This window comes from Centropristis striata, chromosome 19 (assembly GCF_030273125.1).
Source record: "Centropristis striata isolate RG_2023a ecotype Rhode Island chromosome 19, C.striata_1.0, whole genome shotgun sequence".
Lineage (NCBI taxonomy): Eukaryota > Metazoa > Chordata > Actinopteri > Perciformes > Serranidae > Centropristis > Centropristis striata.
The window spans coordinates 9,309,339-9,335,712 of record NC_081535.1 but is presented as its reverse complement, the minus strand read 5'-3'; the positions used below and the strand labels follow the sequence as shown (position 1 = coordinate 9,335,712).

Here is a 26,374-nt window from a genome sequence, read left to right as displayed (position 1 = left end):
TCGTTTTCTTTACAATATTGTACCTTGCATTTTTCCCCCTTTTTTTCAAGGTATATATTCACAAAGTAAATAGCAAAACATAGGGTAAACAGACAAACATATATACAAGGCAAACTGGTATTCCCCAAATGAGGATCTCCAAGAAAAGGAATAAACAATAAACTAACGACACAAAACAAATAAAATAAATAAATACATTTAAAAAAAAATCTCTCTTATCTATCTTATCTATATTCTTTAATTGCATATTGGCTGGTTATTGGGCATACACTTAGTATCATGTTTAACATATAAACAGAGATGTATTGAACCCTGTACACAGACATGGCCCCTCCCTGTATTCACAGCTTTTCATTCTAGTATCTTTGTTGGCCCGAGTCACATGAGAGCCATGAATACTCACTTCCCCTTTCACCCATAGTCCAACACCCCTGCATATAAAGAAAATTAAAATTTGCATTATAGTCATCATATTGTTGTGGATATATTGAACCATAGAGGTTAGAAACAGATTGCTAGTACCAGATATCTTTGTTCCTGGTTTTTATCTCTGAATGTCACAATGATATGGCACGTTTAAAAAAAAATGCTATCTACATCTACAGTTTCATTCGTCATGGGATTTTGAATCACCGATCACGTCACAATTCATTGCATAATGAATTCACCGGATGTTGTTATTTATTGGGTACCAGTTGGCTGTCAGGTGCATAAATAACACTGATGCTCTGTAATAGATTCCTCAAAGTTTCCATTCTGAGTCATTATCAGCGATGTGGACGTGCATAAATTGCATGTGAGCAGTTTGAAGCAAAAGTATAGAATTTTCCTCCTTTCTTACTTGAGAAATTGTAGAAAAAGTATTCATGAACTAGTCACCAAAAGAAGAAGGGACTGATATAATGAAATATTCAAAATATGTTTTTTTTGCGAACATTGTAAAGCAGAACAGAACAGTCAACTTTACTTTTTATAAAAGATAATTTGGCATATATATTTCAGAGTTTAATCAGGTGAACAAAAAAGAAAAGTTTTTTAACTTTACCTCACAATGCCAACGATTAGAAAGATAAACTTTGAATCAAACATGAGGACCTTGATAATACATGACTATATATACTTATCAGTCTGTTCCTGATGTTCAATTTATTATTTCTAATGTGAGAAAACACGTTAAATCCAGAAATTACTTCAATGGCTGTAACACTTCCTTGCAGCATGTCTGCTGCTATCTGGTGGCCAATTCATGAAACTGCTAGAATATTCTGTTGATATTCATTCAAATTCAATTCAATTAAATTGTATTTCTCTAACCCAGAATCACAAATCACAGATTTGCCTCAAAGGGCTTTAGAGACTATACAGGGTACGACTCCCTCTGTCCTTTGACCCTGGCAGCAGCCAAGGAAAAACTCCTCAAAAAACCCTTTTAACATGGGGAAAAAAAGAAGAAACCTCAGGGAGAGCGACAGAGGAGGGATCCACCTCCCAGGACGAACAGACTTGCAATAGATGTTCATGAAAGTAGAGCTATCTAAAATTCTGTCTATTTCTGATGTCTGTGTGTCTCAGTGTCTCAGTTATAAGTCCCAGTGGCTTTATAGCAAGAATATTTTGGCTGAAATGTCTGGTGCTTCTATCATGTTTGGTAGGTTTTCATCTTTCTGCAGCTTGGCTTAAGAAAACGACACATTCAATAAAGTGCCAGCACAGATTGTATGTTGACTTATTTATGATATACTTACAAAATCTTAAACTGAAATGATACATAGATAACAACAAATGCATACAATAAATACCTACGGGTGAACATGATTAAGTTTTGTAAAAGTTAAAAGTTAATATTCTCATTAAGTTTTCCCTTTGAAGTAGCATAAATTAGCAAACCTACTTCTACCTAGTTCCCAAATAATCTTCTTTCAATCCCCCAAATATGAAGAATATACAATACAATACAATACAATACAATACAATACAATACAATATAATATAATATAATATGATATGATTTAATATGATATGATATGATATGATATGATATGATATCATATCATATCATATCATACAATACAATACAATACAATACAATACAATACAATACAATATAATATAATATAGTATAATATAAAATCTTATAGCCTGAGCTGAGCTGAGCTGGATGAGGACAATGAAGACAAAACCTCTGTGCTACTAACATGGCAGCAGAGTTTAATAGGCTGAGTCACGTGTCAATCAATCAAAACCAATTGCTTTAAGTAAATCTTAACCCAGTTCATAAATCAAAACCATATATCTTTTCTTCCAAACACATGCATTAGACAGCGATGAAAACCAACAAAATTAGATCGCTGTAAAATGTTATTTCTGTAAAAAGCTAACAAGGCTTTTTTATTTTAAGTATGATTACATCATGTGCTAGTTTTGGACCATATACTGTCTGTACACTCTTGTATAGTTTGTTTGTTATGTCTGCCCTATCTGTTGTGTAATGTTGTCAAAAGAATGTCAATGTCAAAACATAGTGTTGGACATGGTGTTGATGGATTGTTTCAACATATGTTATATACAACTGTGCTTGTCATACATAAATGATGCTCACTGAATTATGTAACAAATTGTATTTGTATATTTCAATGTCTGTTATGTTTCCTGCCTTGTTTTTTTGCTTCTTTATTTCTGAAAAGGATATTATAAAAGTCAATAACATTTGAATTACATGAAACGATTTCACATTTTCGGTGTTTTCATATGTTCAAATGCATAATTAAGTATGCTGACACTATTTTCAGTGTTGGTTGTATTTGTAGTTGTATAGCTCCTGTATTCTGAAGTTATTACCAATATACTCCACTAGGTGGCGATGATGTTCTGCAAGGCCAGATGACATAACTCAACTCCTCCTCTGCATCACATTAGGTTAAACAAAAGCTCCTTTTTAATCAGTGTCATTCTCATTCACAGCCCTTCATCCGTGTTAGGCACTTTTTTTTGGAAAAGTTATTGATCTGCATTGACCTTAGGTCACAACCTAAGGCTTAAAATATTAGTTATATACTAAACATAGTCCCGTACCTCAATTTATTGTGTCTTCCAAATGTGTGTCTTACTTTCTTACAAAAATAGCACAATAAACTGTATCATTTGATTAAGAAAATACAAACTGAGTACAATCTGACACATATAGCCTGCACAAACACAACTGAAATGACACATAGATAACAACAAATGCATACAATAAATACCTATGGGTGAACATGTTTAAGTTTTGTAAAATTTAAAACTTTGAAGTAGCATAAATGAGCAAACCTACTTCTACCTAGTTCCCAAATAATTTTCTTTCAAACCCCCAAATATGAAAAAAATATAATCCAATATAATATAATATAACATAATATAATATAATATAATATAATATAATATAATATAATATAATATAGTATAATATAATATAGTATCGTATAATATAATATTGTACAATATAATATAATATAATATAATATAATATTTCACAGTGGGAAAAAAAACATTGGCAAAAAAGCTTAATTAATTTGTGTGTAAATTGGTAAGAGAAACCCCATTATAAAAATGTATTGAGTGTGTAATGCTGCATAAAGATTCTGCTACTAATGAAGTTGTCCTGATATTTTAGTGAAGCTTTATTAAACATGTTTTGGAGATAGAGTCCAGTAAATGTAATCCTGGTAATCCTGAGCGGAAGTGTGACTTTCCTGGGCAGGAAGTTGTCAGCAGTGTTTTTGTTGCTAGTGGGGACTGTTGTGTTGTGAAAATGGCGACGCCTCGTCGCTCCTCTCAGCAGCAGCAGCAGCCAAACTCCCTGCTGTCCTCCCCGCCCCGCGGCTCCTCTCGCCCCGGCACCCCGCCCGGCTCTCCGTCAGCACCCGCCGACGATGCCACCCCGCTTTCCCGCGGAGCCGCAGGGGAGAGCGTGGCTGACGGCGAGGCTACCCCTGCCTCTCCCACCACCAGCTCCCCTGCTCTGGCCCTCTCCGCCAGCAGCAGCAGCAGCAGCAGCACTAGCTCTCCGACCACCACCGAGGGCAGCGGGACCAGCCCCGGCTCTACGCCCGACTCGGTCAGCGGGGACGCGGGCAGCAGCAGCGGCAGTAGTAGCGGCGGTGGTGGTGGTGGAGGTCCAAACGGGGCGTTCAGGGAGCTGTTTGAAGCCTGTCGAAACGGGGATGTTTCCAGGGTGAAGAAACTAGTGGATGCGGTGAATGTGAACGCGAAAGATATGGCTGGACGTAAATCGACGCCACTGCATTTCGCTGCAGGTAAACATAACGGAAAACACTGGTTAAAAAGTCTTCTCAGGCTGTTTGTGCAGCTGTCGAGGTGCATTTAGGGCAGGGATGGGCAACTTAAATGCTGGAGGGGGCCACAACTTTTCATGGACACTACCACAGGGCCACATATAGGACCGTGCACTTCACCAGCAATTTTCAATATGTTTACAGTGCAGTAACTTAACATATTTCATGCTCAAATGCATGTATAACAGTGTAAATAGGAATACAAAAGGTTTGAAGAAAATATATATATTTTTTGAGTGTAAAAACAGCAGACCAACATTAATTGCAAGAAGTAATTTTGTGCATTTTTACACTGCACTTTTAAGATTTCATGCTCAAATGCATGTAGTTGTACTGAGGGCCACTTCAAGTGAGGGTACGGACCGTATGCGGCCCCCAGGCCTCCAGTTGCCCATCCCTGATTTAGGGTGTGGAAGTGACCATAGAGTAGCTCATAAACATTAGCTGACATTAGCCATTAGCTGTGTGTCAATAGAAATTAAATGAAATGCACCAACAAAGGAACATAACATGAGTCTCTAATTTCATATCAAATAGACTTGCACACAGGGCCGGTTCTAGGCAGCATATATGAGGGGGCAGTCAGAAATGTGAAGGGGGCATCATGTGTACACATCATGCTCCAGCACTTTTTTTTCTGTGCTTATAGTAACGATGCTTTCTTCATTGAAAGGGGTCTATGTGTCCAACCCCAACCTGGAGAAGTGGATTACACTTTGTCAGGCCTCTACCTTCAGACCTGTCCAGGTGTCCCACCTGAAGACTAAGCTGCTGCTGGTCTTCAGCTCTTAAGGTCACTGAGGCACGCAAACCCCCTGACCACAATAAGGTGGCAATGCCTCAGGGGGGGAAACTGAAAAATAAAAATAAAATAAATGAATAAAACAAAATAAAACATCCTTCATCCAGATTTCAACTAACAATCGTGTATCATGTGTCCCTTTTTCGGGGGATTTTTCCGCTACTGCAGATAATTTTGTCAAATTGTAATGTATATTGATTTTGTGAGTATATTAAAATGTGCTTTCTCAAATTCTAAATTTTAGATTTGAGGGGCCTCAGCGTATTGCCAGCCTCGCTTCTCAGGCTGTTTGTGCAGCTGTCATGGTGCATTTAGGGTGTGGGAGTGACCAGAGAGTAGCTCATAAACATTGACTGACATTAGCTGTGTGTCTGGTTTTCAACAACTGTTTTCAGGATGACAACAATCAACTGTGCAATCAATAGAAATTAAATGAAATGCACCAACAAAGAAACATAACATGAGTCTCTAATTTCATATCAAAAGAGACTTGCACACACCTTAATATTGTCCTGATTATTCAAGCGCGACAGTTTAATGTTTACTTCTGGTGTCTAAAACAAACTACCCATTTCTCTTTGCCAGTTGTACAAGTTTCAAGTCTTATTACAACTAGCTACCAGTATGATAAAGTCATGTTAAAGATAACAAAATAACAACACAGAGTGGCTTTGAAAATATTTTTACGATATTGTTAGGGCTGGGCGATATAGACCAAAAGTCATATCCCAATATATTTAGGCTGGATATCAATATATGATATATATTTTTATATTTTTATTGCAAAGTGAGAGCAAATGTTCAGTCAAAGTCAAAGCCAAATATAACATGTCACAAGTAGTTTTATTGAAACCGTTTATTTGTTAACATAAATACTGTATAACAACAGGAGTACCTTTTTTTTCCAAATCAAAGCTCCATAAAGCGCACATTTAAATAAAAAAAATCTTAAATAAAAAATAGGCCAATCTTTTTCTGAAATAAATGTGTTTATATGAGAAAAGAATAATGAACATTACAAAATAACTAAATATGACAAACCCTAGTTATGGCAGCATTTATATATAAAGAAAAAACAAAATTTGAACTATATCGATTTATGCGATGTGGTCTAATTCCATATCACATTTAGAAATATATCGATTAGAGCTGCAACAATTATTCGATTATTGGACAATAATCGATTATTAAATTAATCGTCAACTATTTTGATAATGGAATAATTCGTCTGAGCAGTTTTTCAAAGACAATAAGTCCAAATTCTCTGATTTCAGCTTCTTCAATGTGAATATTTCTGGTTTATTTGTTCCTTTATGACAATAAACTGAATAACTCTTTGGTTTGTGGACAAAACAAGAAATCTGAAGACGTCATCTTGTGGTTTGGGAAACACCGATTGATATTTTTCAACATTTAATTGACCAAACAACTAATCGATTACTCGTTTAAATATTTGACAGATTAATCAATAATAAAAATATCATTAGTTGCAGCCCTAATATCGGTATATTTTTTATATCAATATGTCGCCCAGCCCTAGATATTGTATAATCATATGTTAAGAACCTAAGCAGTCTTGCTGCTTGTACTTCTTCTACTTTTATGATTTCCAGCTGTAAGCGTGTTTTATATTGCAGCCATCCAGTGTTACAGGCCTCAGTCTCACCAGAATCCCATTTAACAAAGTCAAAAGAACAGTCAAGTACACCACACAACATGTGTGGGCAGAGCAATTCCTCCATTGAAGTTACTGGCACTGTTGCAACTGTAATTTTGTTCCTTTTATAGAGTATTTTCTTCGCTGTAGTAGATGGAGAGACAATATGCATTTTTTGTATTTGTTGAAAACATGGTTTTGTGCAACATTTGGGTAGAAAGATACCTAAAAATAATCTTAAATCAAAGAAGGGCTCACATTTCACTTTGAGTCAAACATTGTAGCTACACAGTAATTAGACAGCTGCTTAGTGGGTGAGGACAGAAAGACAGGATATAGCACGGCCAAATATATGCACCAGAATATTACTTACATAAAAAAAGTTGTCTGTTATGTATTAACAAAATATTGGGTCTGTATATATACTGTATGTCACTTAAATTAAAAATTGACAACCCCTCAGGCAAATTGAAAAATGCACAAGTAATGTTCAGAATCTGTCAAAAACTGGATCCATATGCTGTACCTGTAGAGTCAGTGAGATCTACATCTGAACATTTTCATGAGGCGTTTTTGTCGGCCAATGAAAATTTCTAAAATTTCTTTTAAAAAATGCCTGCAACATAACAACCGATTAGGGCCGGGCGATATGGACCAAAGGTCATATGCCGATATATTAAGGCTGAATATCGATATACGATATATCTCGATGTACAATATATATATTTTTATCGCAAAGTGAGAGCAAATGTTCAGTCAAAGCCAAATATGACATGTCACAAATAGTTTTACTGAAACCGTGTATTTAAGCGAACATAAATACTGTATAACAAAAGGGGGTCTTTTTTTTTTTTTTTTTAAATCAAAGCTCCATAAAGTGCACATTTAAATTAAAAAATATCTTAAATAAAAATAGCCAATGAAATAAAATAGTCTTTTTCTGAATTTAATATATTTATATGAGAAAAGAATAACAAACATTACAAAAGAACTAAATAACCCCAGTTAGACCAACATTTATAAATAAAGAAAGAAAAAATTGAACTACGTCGATATATGCAATATGGTCTAATTCCATATCACATTACAAAATATATCGATATATGTTTTTTCTATCAATATATCGCCCAGCCCTACAACCCTTTTTTTTTTGTTCATTTTAATCTTAACTTTGCTGTAAGTGCTCATCTTCAGGTCTGGACTTCACTGTTTCCAATTCTTCCAGCCTTACAGACAAAAAAAAAAAGAAAAAGAAAAAGTTGCGCAGCTGTTTTACATCTCAGGCCTTCCTAATCCTCGGCAGCTTGAACAAGAACAGATTCTCTCGAGTCCCGCGGCACCTTTGTAGTGAAGACATAACAAGCAGCACTTGTACATCACTTCCCCAAACAGCTGCCACGTGTGCCTCACAAAACAAATGGACAACATTAATAAACAGAAAACCCCCCCCAAAGACAATTTACAGTTAAGTATTAATTAATCATCACCCTGCTGTTTCAGCTGTATTGCTTCTTAATTATCAGCTGTTTTTATCAACATAAATTACTGCTTCAGAGTTTAGAATATTTGGAAACCTCTCATAAAACTTGCCTCAAAATTGCAGATTTAATTTGATCCTGCACTAAAAAGTTGCGTGTGAGAGTCTCTTTCTTGTGGGCATCACAATTCAGTTGTCGTAACTAATCTTCTATCTCTTCCTTCTTCTCTCTTTGCCCCCTCTCTCTCTCTACTGTCAACTCTCTGTGATCTTATCTCAGGTTTTGGGCGGAAAGATGTGGTGGACCACCTGCTTCAGACAGGCGCTAATGTGCATGCACGGGATGACGGGGGTCTGATCCCGCTTCACAACGCCTGCTCGTTTGGTCACTCTGAGGTGAGACTTTGCACAGCAACCCTTTGATGTACAGTTTTTTTTTGTGCCGCTGCAGCATAGCAATTCAGACGAAAATGTATTCCCACAAAATTGAAGATGGAACCATTTTTACTGTGCAGATAGTATCGCTTGTGCTTGCTGTTTTTTCAGCAAGCTTCATAACTCTCTTGTGCTGAAACTTTCTGACTCTGCTAGAGAGGTTGCATGATACACTATGTCTGGGAAAGCAAGCACGCTGAAGGTACACAAATCCACATGAGTGCAGTATAAAGGAGTACAAGTACCCATTAGGGTGACACAAAGGTAAAAAAAAAAAAGTGCACCACTTTTCCAATATCCTGCTTGGAACATCTGTTAATGCTTTAGTAGAATATAAGTAATTGATGGTAATTAAAAGTTTTGTGCACAAGAATTGGTGCTGCAAAACTGTGATCTGTTTTCATGAGAGCAACAGATTATTCACAGTGAGAACCCGAACATTTACTGTTGCTGCTGCTTTGATATTTTAGTCACGCCTACGCATGTTGATGTTTTTGGAATATCTGCGACAGATGTGCTAATGGTTTTTTGTCCTCCTGGCCATTAACCACGGTGATCAATCTAATGTTTACAGTTTCAATTGTTTTACAGGCTTTTAGAGCTTACTTCAAGAGCACTTTGCAACCTTGTCAGAAAAGCACCGTGCTAATGCAACTGTGTGTCGATTAGCAGCGTGACGAGCGTAAACACCGTCCAAACTGAAACCAATCACTCAGCTACCACTACACAGCTGCACCTGTGGAAGTGGTTATGTGCTTTGGGTGAATATTGTTTTTGGTTGAAGTGTGATTTTTAAGTGGCAGTGGCAGTGTGAAGTCAGGTTTTGGGCCATGGCTGTTGCACTGTGGTGTATATATATCTGCCAGAAATGGAGAGTTGAAGCCTTCAAGTATGAAACTTGTTGCTGCCGGAAGTAAAGGAGTATCTGTGCATCTTATAATAGGATTAAGGGTAACATGGAGCAGTATTTCCACAGGATTTTATGAGACCATGGTGGGGGGACCTGAACCATTTTGACGGGTCCTATTTTGACAGTCTTCCTTGATGGATTCTGTTAATACATCTATGTGCTCTTATTTTGAAAGCTACATGTGTTCATTTTTTGATTTACTTGTTAATATCATTACTGTGATTTTGCACAAATCTTATTGCTTCCAGTACAACCATTAACATGACTCGTATGTCATTTGAAATTGTTGTCACAGTTAACGGTTGTCACCCCTCCTGCCTCCTTACACGCTCCTCAGAAAAGTGCATATAAGTGACAGGAGAAGAGGCTGTGAGAAGATGTCAGCCAACTCGTCTGTAATAAAATTTGGTTACCTGAACCACAAATACAGTGCAGCTTGTAAATTCTGCAGAGCAATGCTAACGGAGACGGCTGGGACTGGTCTTGGTCTTGACTCGGTCTCACCCTGCCTCGATCTTGGTCTTGTCTCGTTCTCGACCCATCATATTCGTGGTCATGTCTTGGTCTCGATACTGTGGTCTTGGTATCGACTTGATCTGGGTTTAGGTGATCTCTATGCCAGTGAAATTATGTATGGATTCACTGAAAGAAAAAGTAGATTTTATATTTGCACCAGTACTGAAAAACTTCCAAAGCTAAGACAGTGTCAGCAGGGTTTGAAATTGGCAGCAGCCACCAGCCAAATGCTGATGGAAAAGCAAGTGGCTGCTAGATTGGCTTCACTCACCAGCCCCCATGAAACAAAGGTAATCTATTGAGTGGCTGGTCGGTTTTGGAATCCACCAGCCACAGTGGCAGATGCACAAAAAAAAAAAAAGATTTTCAACCCTGTTGTTAGCCAAAAGAGCTCGAATAGAGCTGCCTCCACTGCGCCTCTACTCAACCTACTGCTGTGATCAAAATCGCTCCCCCTCTGCTACCTTCCCCTCGTTGTAATGAGTGGAGGCTGAGACTTGGTTCCTGCATGGAAGGTTAAAGGCTTTCCGGCTTGAGTAAGGCTTCATTCACACCAAATCAGCTTGGTTGGCTTAGTTTGGGAGTGACGTTTAAATGGCCCATTTGTGTGACATCATGTTGTGAACTTTAACCCCCAATGTAGCGTTAATAGGCTTATCTTTCTCAATTATTGTTCTCTGACAGAGATTTTCTTTCTTTTTAATGATCCCAAGATTTCCAACCGCACTTAAAGGCAGCTTCAAGCTGAATCAAGCTTTAATCACACCAGTGAGCATCCATGTAGTCAGCTGTTACATGAACTCTTGGGTAGTTGGTAGATGTGAGAATCACTAGAGGCCCCGATTTTATACGATTTTATCCCGATACTTGAGTCACGATACGATATTATGCGATTTTAAGCATTTTGTGATAAGGTGAGTATTGATGCAATATATTGAGATTTAACTGTAAACTGTACTCCACAATGAGAGTCAAAGTCGCAGACTGACCCACAAAGTATTCAGTCAAATTGAACTTTACTGATATCAAACATGTATGGATGACAACAATTGCAGCGTTTTCTCAAACTTTCCTCAACTTTATGCTTCACTGCTCTGAAGTTTTTGGAATTAAACATAAAAAAAAGTTAACTTTGCAGCGTTTCAACAACCTCCCGACACAATATCTTGATGCACATGGTGCCTATAAATTCATTAGATCTTCTAGTTTCATATGATACCCGTCTCTCAAGTATATTCCTAAAAGAGAGCCCGCGACTGACCAGCTGTCAGAACGCTAAATATCGATACTTGGCGGCCATGAATCGATATAACATTGCCACAGAAAATATTGTGATACTATGCTGTATTGATTTCCCCCCCCCACCTCTCGTAGTTGGGGGTAAATACTTGTGTTTATTTTTTTAAACTTTACTGTAACAAAGTTGTTTTCAGCTCCAATCCCATGGCAACGAGAGGCAGGGATGTTCACTCTGCTCTCTCATCTAGTGATTTCACTCTGCAAGGCTCTCTAAAAGTTGAGTTTTGTTCAACTTTTGCACTGCAGGCTGCTGCTGTTTTTTCTAGCATCCCTTTTGGCACGGACCACTGCAGCCCAAACGCACTACCCCCACTCAAATGAATGGGAGGACTGGCGTTTCAACCGCACTGCCTGAATTGGTGTGATTGCAGCCTAAGGGGAAAAACGACCAAGGGGGAAAAGCGCACCTGGAATGTGATGTTTTTTACCCTGCACAGAGTAACGTGCAGCTGTTGTGTGTGCTGTTCTCAGGTGGTGTCCTTGTTGCTGTGTCAGGGGGCCGACCCCAACGCTCGGGACAACTGGAACTACACGCCGCTCCACGAAGCTGCTATCAAGGGCAAGATAGACGTCTGTATCGGTAAGCACGGAAAAAACACATGCATTACAAATATTGTGGGATAAACCCTTGTGTTGTCTTAACTTTCTGTATGCACCACTTGTTCTAAGGGTCAAAAATGACCCAACTTCACTAAAACCCTTGAATAGAGCAGCTTGATTGAATTTTAAAACCCAAATCTAGTTTGCATGAAGAAACAACTTGTCATTCATGAAAAATGTTGTGAATATCAAGGATTTTCCTCTTACAGTGCAGAAAACTGGGTTTATTCAGTGAATCTAGGCCTGGGCCGATAATCAATAAATCAATTAATGGCACGATAAATTAAATGAACTCAATAATTTTGCCGGCCTCGATATATCGCCATGCGCATGCGTGTTTGTTTTCCTCGTCTGTTGCCTCCAAGCAGGCTGGATGACAAGAGGGTTCACTCTGTGCTCGACAAGATATCGTCCAGCAAAATTTGTTATCGTCCCAGGCCTAAGTGAATCCACTCATTTTTAATTCAACACATGTTATAATTGGTTTACTACTAAGGTTACTACTAAAGTAGGTTTATTTTTCATTACATTTACTTTTCATTACCTGTACATTACAGGCCAAAAGTTTGGAAGCAACTTAAATTTTCTGTTCACAATGGCTTTTTAAAAAACCAGTATGGATTCTTTGGATTTTTGGATGTGTTTACTGCATGATCAGACTTTACCTTTATTGAATTGAACCATTTCCCTCAGTTTACCTTTAGGTATACATTGATGTTACCAGACCATTGCTAAATTAATGTTAACAAAAGAAAAGAAGGGCTTAGTTTTAGGGTTGAGAAGATTTGGAAGAGTCACAACTTCAGTGCAAAAGTAAAAAACAAATCACAGCTTGCATTATTCTCTTTAGCTCTTTGGCTTTTGAGAGTTTGGATACAAAAATCATAATAAATCTCCACTGTGTTCATATCTCTGACAGACTACCACAGAAATGGCTCAAATTGAAGCAGCTGAGCAAAGAAACAAGAGTACAGATTTATACGTTAAGGAAAGAAGGATACACAAAGTCTAAGCAATAAAAACCCAAAGACCTGATAATTATAGTAAAAAATGTGTTCTAATAAGTGACTCTTTATATAATAATCACGTTCATTTTGTTGCAAAGTATAGCAATGAAACTATGATTTTTTTGTACAAATTTGATCTTGCTTCCAAACTTTTGGCCTGTAGTGTACATGCATGGTTTTTATGGTTTTTGTGGTATGAAAATGATTTAATAGCTGCCAGGTCAAAAATGAAGAAGATGAAAAATATTTGTACCGTGTTGGTGTACAGCTTTCATGGAACTATGAACATAGAAAATTTCTTAATTTTTCTCATGTTGGGGGATTTTAGGAAAATTATTTCTAGGAAAATTCATTGAATTTCAAGTTGAAAAAAAGATCGCTAAGGGCGTTTCATAGTGGCGGGTCAATTTTGACCCCTAAGACAACACAAGGGTTAATAAACACAGTAAGAAATGTCTAATTAGTAATTACATACTATCTGGAGGCATTTGTAGGTTTTATTCTGAGATATTCCCTGGTTTCCACAGTGGGTGCTGGAGTTGCATCGTTCCTTTGGGTGCAATAAAACTCAGCGGTTGTTCTGTGACATTGCTAAATATGTTTTATTATTTACAGTGATACTGCTGCGGTTGATTTATAGATATTAAATTCTCTTTCCATTTTAAAGTCTAGTGTTTGTGTGTGTACATTTTGTTTCGAATGTTTCCTCCTCCGCCCCTCTAAAATCACAACCTAGAGTTCTGTATAATCACAGTCATTTTAATACAATAATAAACCATCTGCAGACCGTACGCTACGATATTCCATTTAGAATAAAGCTTCAAATAAGCTGTAAATTGCAATTACCGTGTTACTGCCTATTCTTAAGCCCACACAGGGGACAAGAGCGCATCGATTTCTTTGTCTTACAATATATTACCAACACGGTTTTTTATGTTAAAAGTGAAAGAACACCACGGGCTCAGTTCAAGAAGGACATTAGCAGCAGTTGATCTTAAAGGTGAACTGAAGAAAAGACGGGCTGTTTTACTGACGCCTGAGGAAAATGTGAAGTAGACAAGATCCGCCCCAGCAAGAGAACTGTCTGAGTAGTAAGTTGTAGGATAATCTTTATGATCTTAATGGAAAGGCATCGCTCAGTGCGAGTAGCAATAACAAATGAGTGCAGTGATAGTCGGCGTCACCTTGCTGCCAGCGTATGTCTGGAAGAGCTGAGAGCAACGAGGAGAAAAAGTTGCTCCAGTCAATTTTATGTCTACAATAAGCTGCTGCAGAATGTCTGGGCCCTGAGAGACCGCATAGCAGCAGAGGGCTTTGTAGAGCTCCGATGATCACTGTGCACAAACGTCATCCCGTTCTCAGGGCTGACAGCACTTATTGATATATCAATAATTATGAAGGGCACTGAAATTGAGATAAAAGGACTCATCTCTGTGCATATATTTACTTTATTTGTGCATTAACATTAAAAATAGCTGGAAAGGACATTTTTTTAGAAATCACACCACGGTACAAAGAATACAGGAAACAAAGAAAGGGTTATAATTGAGTTCATGTGATGACACGCTCTGTCATGATTCAGGATGCCTCATTTAACAGCCAGACTGTTGCGTGCAAATCTGAATCCCTCAGTCAGTTTGTTTTTAGCTCCGTTCCAGCTTGTTGTTGCCTCTCGACAAAACGCATGAGTGGTTCAGACCTCTTGTGTACAGATAGCCTCTCTGCACAGGAGACAAACACTTGTTGGAGTATAGAATCGTAATGCCTCCATTTAAATTAATTGTGGTGGTTAGATATGATACAGGGCTTCAGAAAAAGAAAATGCTGCGGTTTCTGTATATAGCTTTGAATACTTGCTCACCCGAGCAGCTTTGACCATCAGAGGCTCAGTAGCCTTCAGTGGTGTTGAAAGGCTATTACTGGTGATGTTGAACCAATCAGACCAGTGCTGTGAGTGAGACTGCAGAGTGGTGACTACAGACATTAAGGGAACCTGCATCAGAGCCAAAGAAACACTTTGAAAGTTAGTCAATTGATTGGTAATCAGATAAAAAAGAATGATTTGGAAGCAGTGCCAATTTTTTCAGTTATGATATTATTGTCATATTGTTTTATATCAACAGATATCTTCATGAATGTAGAATTTGTAGACAAGGGGACAAGATTTTGGCCTCAGAAGTGTTTGGTTTCTGTTTATAGTCCATTTGTAGTCCAAGTGGTATTGCCCAATCACATTTGAGAGGGCTTTGCTTGACTGCAGGTGTCAAGAACGTCCTCAGAACGCTAGACAAGTGTCATCATATTGACTTCTTATCCTGCTCAGTTGGAACAGTAGTTACCTCAAGGATTATCCTCTATTATAACAGCTGACAGTAGCCCCTTTCAGACTGCTGATCCCGGCACTGTACCTCCTTCAGAGGAAGTAACAGAGGTGTTAAATTGGCGACAAGACAGAAAATACCTGATATAGCGACTACTATCTGCTATAAAAGCAGGTAAGAACTGACAAGCCGTTATGATATGAGAAAAAAAACAAAAACAAATTTAACAGAAAAAGTTGATGCAAAAGAGTAAAAAAAGTTTGTTCTACCTCCCGGCATACAACTGAGCAAATAGATGAAGTAGATGAAACCACACCCCTGTCCGAACACTGAAAGTGACATATACCAAACAGATGTGTGCAGCCTAACAAAATAGGAAAAGTTGAAAAAAAGATCGTTCAGGGCGTTTCATAGTGGCGGGTCAATTTTGACCCCTATGACAACACAAGGGTTAATAAACACGAGCAAGAAATGTCTGATTACATATTATCTGGTGGCATTTGGAGGTTTTATTCTGAGACATTCCCTGGTTTCCACAGTGGGTGCTGGAGTTGCATTGTTCCTTTGGGTGCAATAAAAGTCAGCCTAACAAAATAAACAACATAGGCAACAATACACATTTTGACTCCTACACCTGACGTTATTCGCGCAGCCAACACTCTGGTGATGGTAAATGGACCTGCACTTATATAGCGCTTTTCTAGTCACTTTGCGACCACTCAAACGCTTTACACTTCAGACCGCACTCATTCACCAATTCACACTGGCAGAGGCTACCCTAAACGGTGCCACCTGCCACCATTGGGAATTCATTCACACACCGATGAACACAGCATCGGGAGCAATTTGGGGTTCAGTATCTTGCTCAGGGATACTTCGACATGTAGACTGCCATGGTCAGGGATCAAACCACCAACCCTCCGATCACTGGATGAATACTCTACCAACTGAGCCACAGTCGCCCCCGTAATAAGAAAGGAAGTTGACTGTATCATCTGAAAGAAGCAACAGTAATCTGTTATCATGCAGAACAACTTTGCTTGAGTGTGTAGAATCTTTACAGTGAGAAACGGCACAAAAAAGCTGCACTGATGAGTTACACGCCACTACCGTCTCCTCCCACTCCGTTCTGCAATGCATTGCCAGATTGCATTTTGAATGGACGCCAATATTACGCCGTTGTGGAATCAGTATAATTGTCCCTAGACGAAATGCCGGCAGAGCTCGTTACGACACCTCAGCAGGACTTGTTGCGCTGTCTGACTTTTTTCCCAGTCTGAAAGGGGCTAGTCGCTAGGGTAACATCACCTTCTGTGTGTTTTCGTCCATCTCCATGACTGGCTGTCTCCTCCGTTCTAAGTCATGACTGTCTTTGCTATAGCAAGATGTTTTAATGGCACTTCTTTTATGACATGCTGTTTGGCTGTCTGGTCCTTAACTTAACTACTTAACCTGTTGAAATTGAAATGTTTGTGTCTGTGGTGTTAGTCTCTTCTTACTCATTTTCATAAATATAACAGACAGCCTTGTACAGCCTTTTAAGATAAGAGATAAGATAAGATACGACTATTTATCCTGCAGTGGGGAAATTTAGTTGTCAGAGCAGCTCAAGATACAGACACATATATCGAAGACAGAACAAGAGTATTGAAAATAAGACATATAAATACATTCTATCCACATACATTTCTGCTATTTGGCATTTATTATTAATATATATTTTTTGTGTTTGTTTGTTTTCGTGAACGTACTTTGCTTTTAACAGATACTGCACATTGGAGAAAAATATATATTTTAGCATGTCAAATAGGTTAATTTATACACTGAAGTATATGCATTACTTAGTGATTGTTTGTTATTATGAGTCCTCAGTTTTGTATGTAAATTGAATCATTCGTTCCAAGTAATATTCACTAAACCAGTTTTATTGGCTTAATTAGTTGATATTTCCAAGTAAAATGTAATCGAGGGACATCAATGAATCTGCAATTAAAGTGGTTCTATTAAATAAATATTAATTAGAAACAGCCTGAGTAAAGATTACAAACACTTTCTGTGTGGAAAAACTTGCCTAGCTTTTTTTAAGTAAATGTCATTTTTTCAGTGTAGGTTTATTTATGGGTGATGATAATCCTTATTATCAAATCTAACAAACACGCAGCTCCTCATGCAAATGTGGCATTCATCAGGCCAAAAAGGGCAACAAGTTTGTGCAAATAAGAGAGTTTTATTTGGCTCTGAGCACTTTGCAGAAAAAGTAGGAGCGATTAGGATAAAAATACTGAAATGCTCTTGCAGGATGCCCTACTCCTGAAGTTACAATCTGCAGGCTTTTGGAGGAAGCAGGTCATGCGGAGGATGTTGTGGTTGCTGCCACCACTTATCCAAACACTCCACTAAAATTTCCGAGGCCGCACTTAGTTTAGCGGCGCTCTTCAACAATGTTATGGTGACATTCTGGGGCCGGTGTCACTGAAGGACACAGACGGCTCAAACTGTTGCCGTGCGCTGCTCCGATAAGCCCGCTGGTAATGACTGAGTGCCGTCATGTCGGAGCGATTCCAAGCCTCTGAAAATACAGTCCGACACATTTTTGTGTGGCGAGAGGATGATAAATATGTTATTTTCTGCCAGTTCAAAAAGCAAATATTTTTCAGGTCACATTACCAATTTGTGAGATAATTTGAAAAGCTGGCACCTTCACTGCTCCCACTCTAACGCAACACATTTTGCTCCCCTGTGGCACAAAGGAAAACTGCTTCTAATATTATTCTCAGGTCCTGGATGTGAGCATCCGTGACTGCAGCAGCAGGGGGGCGTTTTTCTGCATTACAATATAAAAAAACATCAAGAAGACTAAATATCCTTCTTGATGCACTGTGTGTATTAGTTTTGCGAGTCTGATGGTGGATTTTAATAGTTTCACAGTGTTTTGGTCACAGCATTAGGTTTATTTTGTCTGGTGATAATTTTTTGTTCCATTTTTTGTCTTGTCCTAACTACACAGCTACAAGGCCTGTAAACAAACATCGCGTGGCGTCTAGCGTCTTGCTTATTGGACAGAGTTCTGGTAGCCTGTCACCCTGCCAGGTTAGAGATTTGGCAGCAGAACGAGAGTCAAATCAAGTGTGATTCGACTGTATCTTCAGCTCAGCGTGATGGACGCTCTGTCCTCTTGGTTTTTGGTTTTCAGACAACTCCAGTAAGAAATTAATCTGTCATTACCAGACCTGCATCTCTTCGAGCTCAAGGTCTGGAGAAAATCTCATCAACAAACTTGGGATAAGAAGATCTTGGAAAATCCTAAAGCAGCGTTCTGATTGGCTCTGAGTTTAATAACCCGCCGCCTCCATAAATGTCAGTTTAGTACACAGTTTAACTGTGTCATCGGTTCTCTGCTGTGTCTTTTCACTGGTTATTGATATGAAAATCCACATTTTTTTATATTTCCTAAACGCTCTTAAGACTAATAAGATGTCAGTGTTTATTTTTTGGAAAGCACTTTGTAATCACTAATTTGTCTTGCGTTTTATGAATAGACTTTATTAATATCAGTCTACTTATACTCTCAGAGCCCTGCTTTTTAGATGTTTTTTTAAGATAAGATAAGATATAACTTTATTTATGCCGCAGTAGGGAAATTTAGCTGTCAGAGCAGCTCAAGATACAGACACATAGATATAAGAACAGCATAAGAATAAGATTATAAAAAAATAAGACATGCATTCATACATTCTATACATGTTATATACATACATTTCTGCTATTTGGCATTATTATTAGTATATATTATTGTGTTTTCCTGAGAGTACTTGCATATTGGAAAAAATATATTTTAGTATGTTAAATAGGTTAAATAAATTGTTGCATGTAGTAGTATGAACATCAATGAATACATATATTTAAACACATGCAGAGATATACACATTATAATGTAAGTGGCTTAATATATATAGGCCTAATGTGGTCAGATAAATAAACCAGTAAAGTGACCTGGTGGTACAAATTTTTTTTTAATTTTTAAAAAATTATTCATTTTTTAATCTTTGATTGATTAAATTACAAGATGCCTTGTCCAGCACAGTTGCATTGGCTAAATTGTGATAAATTACTCTTATTAACTATAAACAATTATCCAAATTATCGGTTAACATTCTCTATGAAATGTCAGAAAATAATGAAAACTGCCCTGACCAGTTTCTCATTGCCCCAGATGAGGTCTTCCAGCCTTTTAACAGCCCAGAACTCGATGATATTGAATGTACAATGATATAAAAAAGAAAAGTAGGGCAGTCCTCACATTGGAGAAGCTGAAAGCAGTCAATGTTTGGCATTTTTCCTTGATAAATGACTGAAAAAAAGAAATGAATCTTTTATCAATCATCGTTGATTATATTTGTATTGATCGACTAATAGGCTCAGCAGTAGATTTGGTGCAGACATCCTGTCAGTTTTAGATGTGTCGTGCATTTATTTGTCCCCTAATGCTCTGCAGCTCTGCTTTATCAGTTTTTACTGTTTGTGACAGCACAGGGAAAATTATTTCTTATCTTTATCATGAAGAGTTGGGGTTTGGCTTTTGCCCGAAAAAATGCCTGCAGCTCTTGTCTAAATGCTTTCCTGTGTAAATATGCACCAAATAAAACATGTGAATGTGAATGACTATGCTACTAAAAGCCATAGTCACACAAAGGTTTTTACAAACCATCAGCATGAAGTGTTAACACTGCGTAACTCTGCACCTGCCTGCTGTTCGACTGCTGTTGTGTGCAGCTTTTATTCTTCAGCAGCTCTTTGTAAAATGGAAGGAGTCCGTCTTTATGAATGTCTGTCCTTCGATTTTCTCTACAACCGTTCATCCGATCGACTTCACACTTGGCGAGCATATTGCTGAGGACCCAAGGATACACACACTGTGTAGTGTATTCAGAGAGGACCACAATTAACTGTTACACCGCCGAACGGGAACATTTTGTTACAGAGCATTCAAGAACAGAAGAAGAAAGAGACTTTCTTGGTGGTGGACTTGTTTGCCCAGTTAAAAGGCAGCTTCTTTCATTCATTCAACCACTTTCTTAGAGATCACCGTAAACAGGAAAGAGGCTGTGTGTCGCTGTTAAAACCTCAAAAGAGACGCACTTTCCGTTTGCACTGTTTACATGTACAAAGGCTCCTAAAACCTGAATAATAATGGAAAATCCCACATGCTACACATGGAATAATGTCTAATTTTGACTATACAGTTTACAAAACCTGTATCAAATTCATAATTTTGTAATTTAATGAATAGTTTACATCAAAAAGAGGCAATCTTTTATTCTTCACACAAAATGAAGATGACTCCGATAAAGCCTTGCTCGCCAGTTTTTGTCGACATCCTCCAGAATGTGTACATTTATTATTGATGTTATAGTTTGCAGTGCTGCTGTACTGGATGGCCTTTTATTGAGTTGTTTACATGACCAGTATCAAATTCGCAATATTGTCATATTTTGGAATAACTGTGAAAGGTTAGTGTGCATGTAAACCTAGTCACTGTAGCAATTCAAAGATTTCATGCATCAGGAATGAGACTTTTGTAATTCAATTTTGATCCTGGAAATAGCCTGGTCCTTAATAGCTAGCTAGAATATTCTAGCGATACTAGGGGATGCAGCTATGCAATGGGAGCTGTATTGCTCAGGTCCTAAGGAAGTCCAGTGTTGAGTGTGAAGTTGTTCGGATGACTGGTTCTTGAGAAATCTGCAAACAGCAATACAGTGGGCACACTTTTAGATTAGTTGAGATTAAGTTAGATTAGATTAGATAATACTTGATTGATCCCACAACGGGGAAATTCACTTGTCACAGCAGCAAAAACGGAAGCAAAATGTGTGAATATAAATTAGAGGGAAAAAAAGTAGTAGGAGTTTGAACGAAAAAATTAAAAATATAAATACAGATCAAGATTATATAAAAACACCAAAAAGGGCATAAAGTTAAGAGCTGCTGTACCTACCCGCCACTCATGCGTTGCCATGGCAACAACTTTAAACAAGTGATGGAATCGTTTTTTTACCTATTTATTCCATATTGACTTTTCCTATTTGAATGCCATGCCTCAGATAAGAAATGAAATGAAGATTTTTTTGCACACATTGATGATTGGACATACAATCATGGAAAATATTATTAGACTATTGTTGTTAATTTCAGAGCTGATATCTAGACTTTTTCCATGGTTTTCTTGATAATAACCAAAATAATTATCAAGAAAAACATGGAAAATGTCTAGATATCAGCTTAAATTAAACTCTTATGAGCTTTTTTTTTATTGTTATCATTATATTTGTCTAAACAAATGTACCTTTAGTTGTACCAGGCATTAAAATGAACAAATATTTTCCATGACTGTAGATGTTTTAGATAACAATTTGACTGAAACATCACAGAATGTCCCTGCGGCACATTTTGTGCATCACAGTTTACGTAACGACGCAACTTCCCGTAGTCATGTCACTCTCGTAACTGATCGTAAATTCATAAATTTTCGTACATTTATTTGCTCTTCGGGGCGCTTTCACAACCCAAAGTTTTGCCAGTTTCAATCAAACTCCGGTGCTGTTAAATCCTTGAAAAGGTTTGTTTGGTCGTTTGTAATTGCTCCAATCATACTCTGGTGCAGACCAAAACAAACAGTTTCCAAACATACTGCAGTATTTTTTTCATTTCTATCTTTTCCATATTGAATTTTCCTATTCTAATGCCATGCCTCAGATGAGCCAGACCGAGGAAAATGTTGTGCACACGTTGATGATTGGACATAGACGTTGCAGTCAGATAACTGTTGCAAATCTGAAAAACTAATCCTGTCCAAAAAGGGGGATTTAGGTTGTCCAGAGAGGGCTTTTTGCAGGTATTACTGACAAGCCGTGCCCATTAGAGACAAGACTGAAAGCACAATATTAAAAGTTGACAATTGCAAATGGAGACAGCGGTGCAGACAGGATTTGTGAGATATTCTAACCTGCGTACATGTGAGTGAGTATGGCGGTGTGGCTGTGCATCAGGCCGTCATTTCTCTCTGCCTCACTATGGGCGTTTATTTATTCTCACTGTTGGGTATCAGTGTGTGTGTGTGTGTGTGTGATCGCTCATGTGTGTATACAGGATTGGTGCAGAGCTAAATCATATTTTTGTTGAGGGGTGAGTGGGTGACTAAGGTCTGCGTCAGTGCCGGGGCAGAGCCGCACACACACACACACACACACACACACACACACACACACACACACACACACACGGACCTGGTTATTGTTCCTCCTCTCTGCTGAGTTGGAGCAGAGTAGTTTGAGGTGTACACAAGTCAAAGGGCATGTGCACCGGGAGCGGCTCAGCAATCATAATAGTTGGAAGTGAGATGGAGAGGAAGGCAGTGAGTGTGTTGACATTAGCGCCCTCAAAAGAGCTAATTTACAAAAAACTGAGCGCAGCCACAGTTTGTTATTCAGCTCATACCTGTTCAGTAGTCGCATGACTCCTCTTCTCTTCTCTTCTCTTCTCTTCTCTTCTCTTCTCTTCTCTTCTCTTCTCTTCTCTTCTCTTCTCTTCTCTTCTCTTTTCTCCCCCCTCTTCACCTCTTCTCTCCTCTTGTCTCTTCTTTTTTCCTCTCCTCTGCCTTCCGTTCGTTTTCTCCTCTCCTCTCTTTTTCTTTCCACTCCTCATTTCTTCTCTTCTCTCCTTTCGTCTGCTTTTCTACCTTCTTCCCTTTTCTTCTCCCCCCTCTCTCTCTCCTGTCTTCTTTCTTGTCCTCTCCTGTCATTTCTTCTCTTCACCCCCCTTGTTCCTTTATTCTTTCATTCATTCTTTCCTTTCCTCTCCTCTGCCGTCCTTTCTTTTTCTTTCCATTCCTCTTCTCTGCCTCCTTTGTTTTCCTCTTCTCTTCTCTTCTCTTCTCTTCTCTTCTCTTCTCTTCTCTTCTCTTCTCTTCTCTTCTCTTCTCTTCTCTTCTTTACTGTCCTCGCATCTCTTGTCATCTCCTGTTATTTCTTATCTTCTCCCCCCTTTTTTCTTATTTTTTTTCTTATTTTTTGTCTTCTTTCCTTTCCTTTCCTTTCTCTGCCTTCCTTTGTTTTCCTCCGCTCCACTTCTCTCTTCCTCTCCTCTCCCTGTTTTTACTACTCCCTGCTCTCCATCCTCTATCACACAAACAAACACTCTTGTTTTGTTTTGCTCTCGCTCCCCTCTTTTCGTCCTCTACCTCTCCGACTCTCACTCACCCCTCCCCTCCCACCCCACACCTCCTCCCCTCTCCTCTCCTCTCCTCTCTCATCTTGCTCTCCGCTGCATCGCTCAGTCAGTCGGAGAGGCGAGAGTCTCTCCACTCGCACTGCCCGCCCGCCTCGTCGCTGCTGCTGCTGCTACCTCGATTAGCCGTAGCCACTCGTCTCTCTCCCTCTCCTCCCTCCTTTTTATTTATTTTCTCAGCTTAGCCACAGCCTTCCCCCGCTCCTCCACGGAGGTGTGATGTGTTTTGTAGCTGGTCACGTCGCCTCTTTGTAAGGTCCGCTGTTTATCTGGCGGTGTGGTGTAGCGTAGCTTTCGCTGCTCTTGTTGTGGCATGTCTGTTTACATCAGCAGCATGGCTCGCAGGGCAGGGGCAGCCAGGGGCAGCCGAGAGAGCAGCGCTAGCAACAGAGGTGGAGCAGCCGTAGAAGGAGGAGGAGGAGGAGGAGGAAGAGGAGGAGGAGAAGGAGAGAAATGTGAAGCAGGACGTGCAGCAGGAGACACAGCCAGAGGTGGAGGAACAGGAGGGATAGCAGTGGAGCAAATGGGAGAAAAAAGAGGAGGTCCAGGAAGAGCAGTTTATGGAGCAGGATGTGGTTCAGCAGCAGGAGGAGGAAGCGCAGGAGCAGGAGCAGGAGGAGGAGGAGGAGGTGGAGGAGGAGGAGGACTAGGGGGAGTTGTGTGTCGGGGAGTTTGCATGTCAGTCCAGGAGCTCAGCTACTGTCTGTGTCTGCCCTGTTGTTGTACAGTGTTACTGCAGCATGGAGCCGACCCCAACATCCGCAACACCGACGGCAAGTCGGCCCTGGACCTGGCTGAACCCTCCGCCAAGGCCGTGCTCACAGGTCAGTGTCCTGTCTGTCTGTCAACACATGTCTGTCTGTTTATGGGCTTGTATTGTATTGTATTGTATTGTATTGTATTGCATTGCATTGCAGAGTGTCTGTGTTTGTTTATGTCTTTCCTCTTCTTAGTTTCCGCTCTCTGCCCTTTTCCCTTGAAGGATGCACATTTCCACTTCTATCTTAATGTTTCGCTCACAACTTTCAACCGCCACGCGTTTAATTTCTTCCAAGGCTGCAGGCAGGATCACCTTGTGTTCCCGTCCATCTATCATCCTTTTATTTTGCAAGGCTGTGCCGCTCATGTACTTACTACGCGTGTTATTGAGTCTTTGTGTCCAAGGCTGTACACACATCGGTCACTTCATCACATTTTCTTCGTTTGGCTCTCTGCCTCTATCCAAGGCTGTAATCAGCGGTCAGAGGTGTTTGTGTCTCTGCTTTCTTTTCTTTCTACACATTTTTTCCCTCTTTTACTCGTTTCTGGCGAGGTTGCACACATTGATCAGTTACTCAATAAACTGTGTATCTGTGTTGAATTTCGCTCTTCCTTTTATTTTCCTTTAATTTGTCTTTCTTTCTCTTGTGGGGGGAAAAATACCAAAACAATGACACAGCAGACCTTTACTTAGCACTGTTTTTGTTTAATTCAGCACAATGCTGCAAACATTGACAAATTGAAAATGCATTTAAATGCAGTTTGAGACTGAAAGAACCCATCCATTACCTACTACTGTGGCCTCGTGGGCATGGGCTCCTTGTTATGTATTGAAATGGGGGATCAAACTTGGAAACATGCACCATCTAGACTAGTTGGATAGGGGGCGCTATGACAACAAAGAATGCTTTAAAAATGATTATTAGAAGAAATACTACTGAGACTGGTCTCCCCTCAAAAACAACCATATCGGTCGTTTGTACAGGCAGCAAAATACAATTCATATTCACGCTTTAGACTGTCCTCCACCGCCCTCTAGTGGGCGTAGTAGTAATGATTGATGGCAGTGCGGAATTAAAGCGACATTCATAGCCATGGCTGGGGGGGAGGGGAGGTGCAGGACTTTCACCCAGGAGAACAGGGTTTGTATCCCATGTGAAAACAAAAGGAAACAATGTGATTTAAACTTGTATATAAACTTATTATAACAGGACTTCCATGCCTCACGTTTTTACGTAACTACGTCACTTCATGTAGTCCATCCATCCATCCATCCATTTTCTTCCGCTTATCCGGGGCTGGGTCGCGGGGGCTGCAGGCTAGGCAGGGCATTCCAGACGTCCCTCTCCCCAGCCACAATGTCCAGCTCCTCCTGGGGGACCCCGAAGCATTCCCAGGCCAGGAGAGAGATATAATCCCTCCACCGTGTTCTGGGTCCCCCCCGGGGCCTAAACTACTTTGCCTCCGTAATTTTCGCACACTTATTTACTGTTTAAACTAGAGGTGGGAGTCACCACAGGCCTCACGATATGATTTTATTCCGGTACTTGAGTCACGATACAATATTATTGCAATTTTAAGCATTTTGCGATATAGGGAGTATTGCGAAACAACAACAAAATTGAATTAGCCTAAACAGAGAAACTTTGCAGCGTTATTTCGACAACTTCCCGACACGATGACGTGATGCCTATAGATTCCTTGGATCTTCTAGTTTCATATGATACCAGTATCTCCAGTATATTCCTAAAAGGGAACCTGCTACGCCCTCTCGAAAAAAAACAAAAAACGGAGATAATACTGCTGGCCCGTTGCCCGCCAGAATGCTAAATTTCAATACTTGGTGGCCATGAATCGATTTAATATTGCCACGTAAAAAATCTTGTGATAATATACTGTATCGTTTTTTACCCCACTAATTTAAACTGTCTTTTATAACGCCACTAACCGTATAATGATGTGTGTGAACTGTGA

General features: G+C 39.3%; 2 protein-coding genes across 3 annotated transcripts in view; one reads left to right on the top strand and one right to left on the bottom strand.

Moving 5' to 3' along the window:
- The window catches only part of cldn23.1 (claudin 23.1), a 29,153-nt gene extending 6,268 nt beyond the window's left edge, over window positions 1–22,885 (bottom strand). The window contains exon 1 of the mRNA XM_059358456.1: window positions 22,853–22,885. The gene's annotated coding sequence lies outside the window, so the exon portion shown is untranslated. The remainder of the gene's footprint in view (window positions 1–22,852) is intronic.
- tnksa (tankyrase, TRF1-interacting ankyrin-related ADP-ribose polymerase a) overlaps window positions 3,696–26,374 on the top strand; it is a 139,204-nt gene continuing 116,525 nt past the window's right edge. Inside the window, exons 1-4 of one of the 2 annotated variants that reach the window (XM_059358436.1) lie at window positions 3,696–4,292; window positions 8,548–8,663; window positions 11,899–12,007; window positions 24,370–24,465. In XM_059358436.1, coding sequence (XP_059214419.1) covers window positions 3,788–4,292; window positions 8,548–8,663; window positions 11,899–12,007; window positions 24,370–24,465 — 826 coding nt within the window. In that variant the 5' untranslated portion in view covers window positions 3,696–3,787. The remainder of the gene's footprint in view (window positions 4,293–8,547; window positions 8,664–11,898; window positions 12,008–24,369; window positions 24,466–26,374) is intronic. The other variant, XM_059358435.1, reaches the window with a different exon arrangement.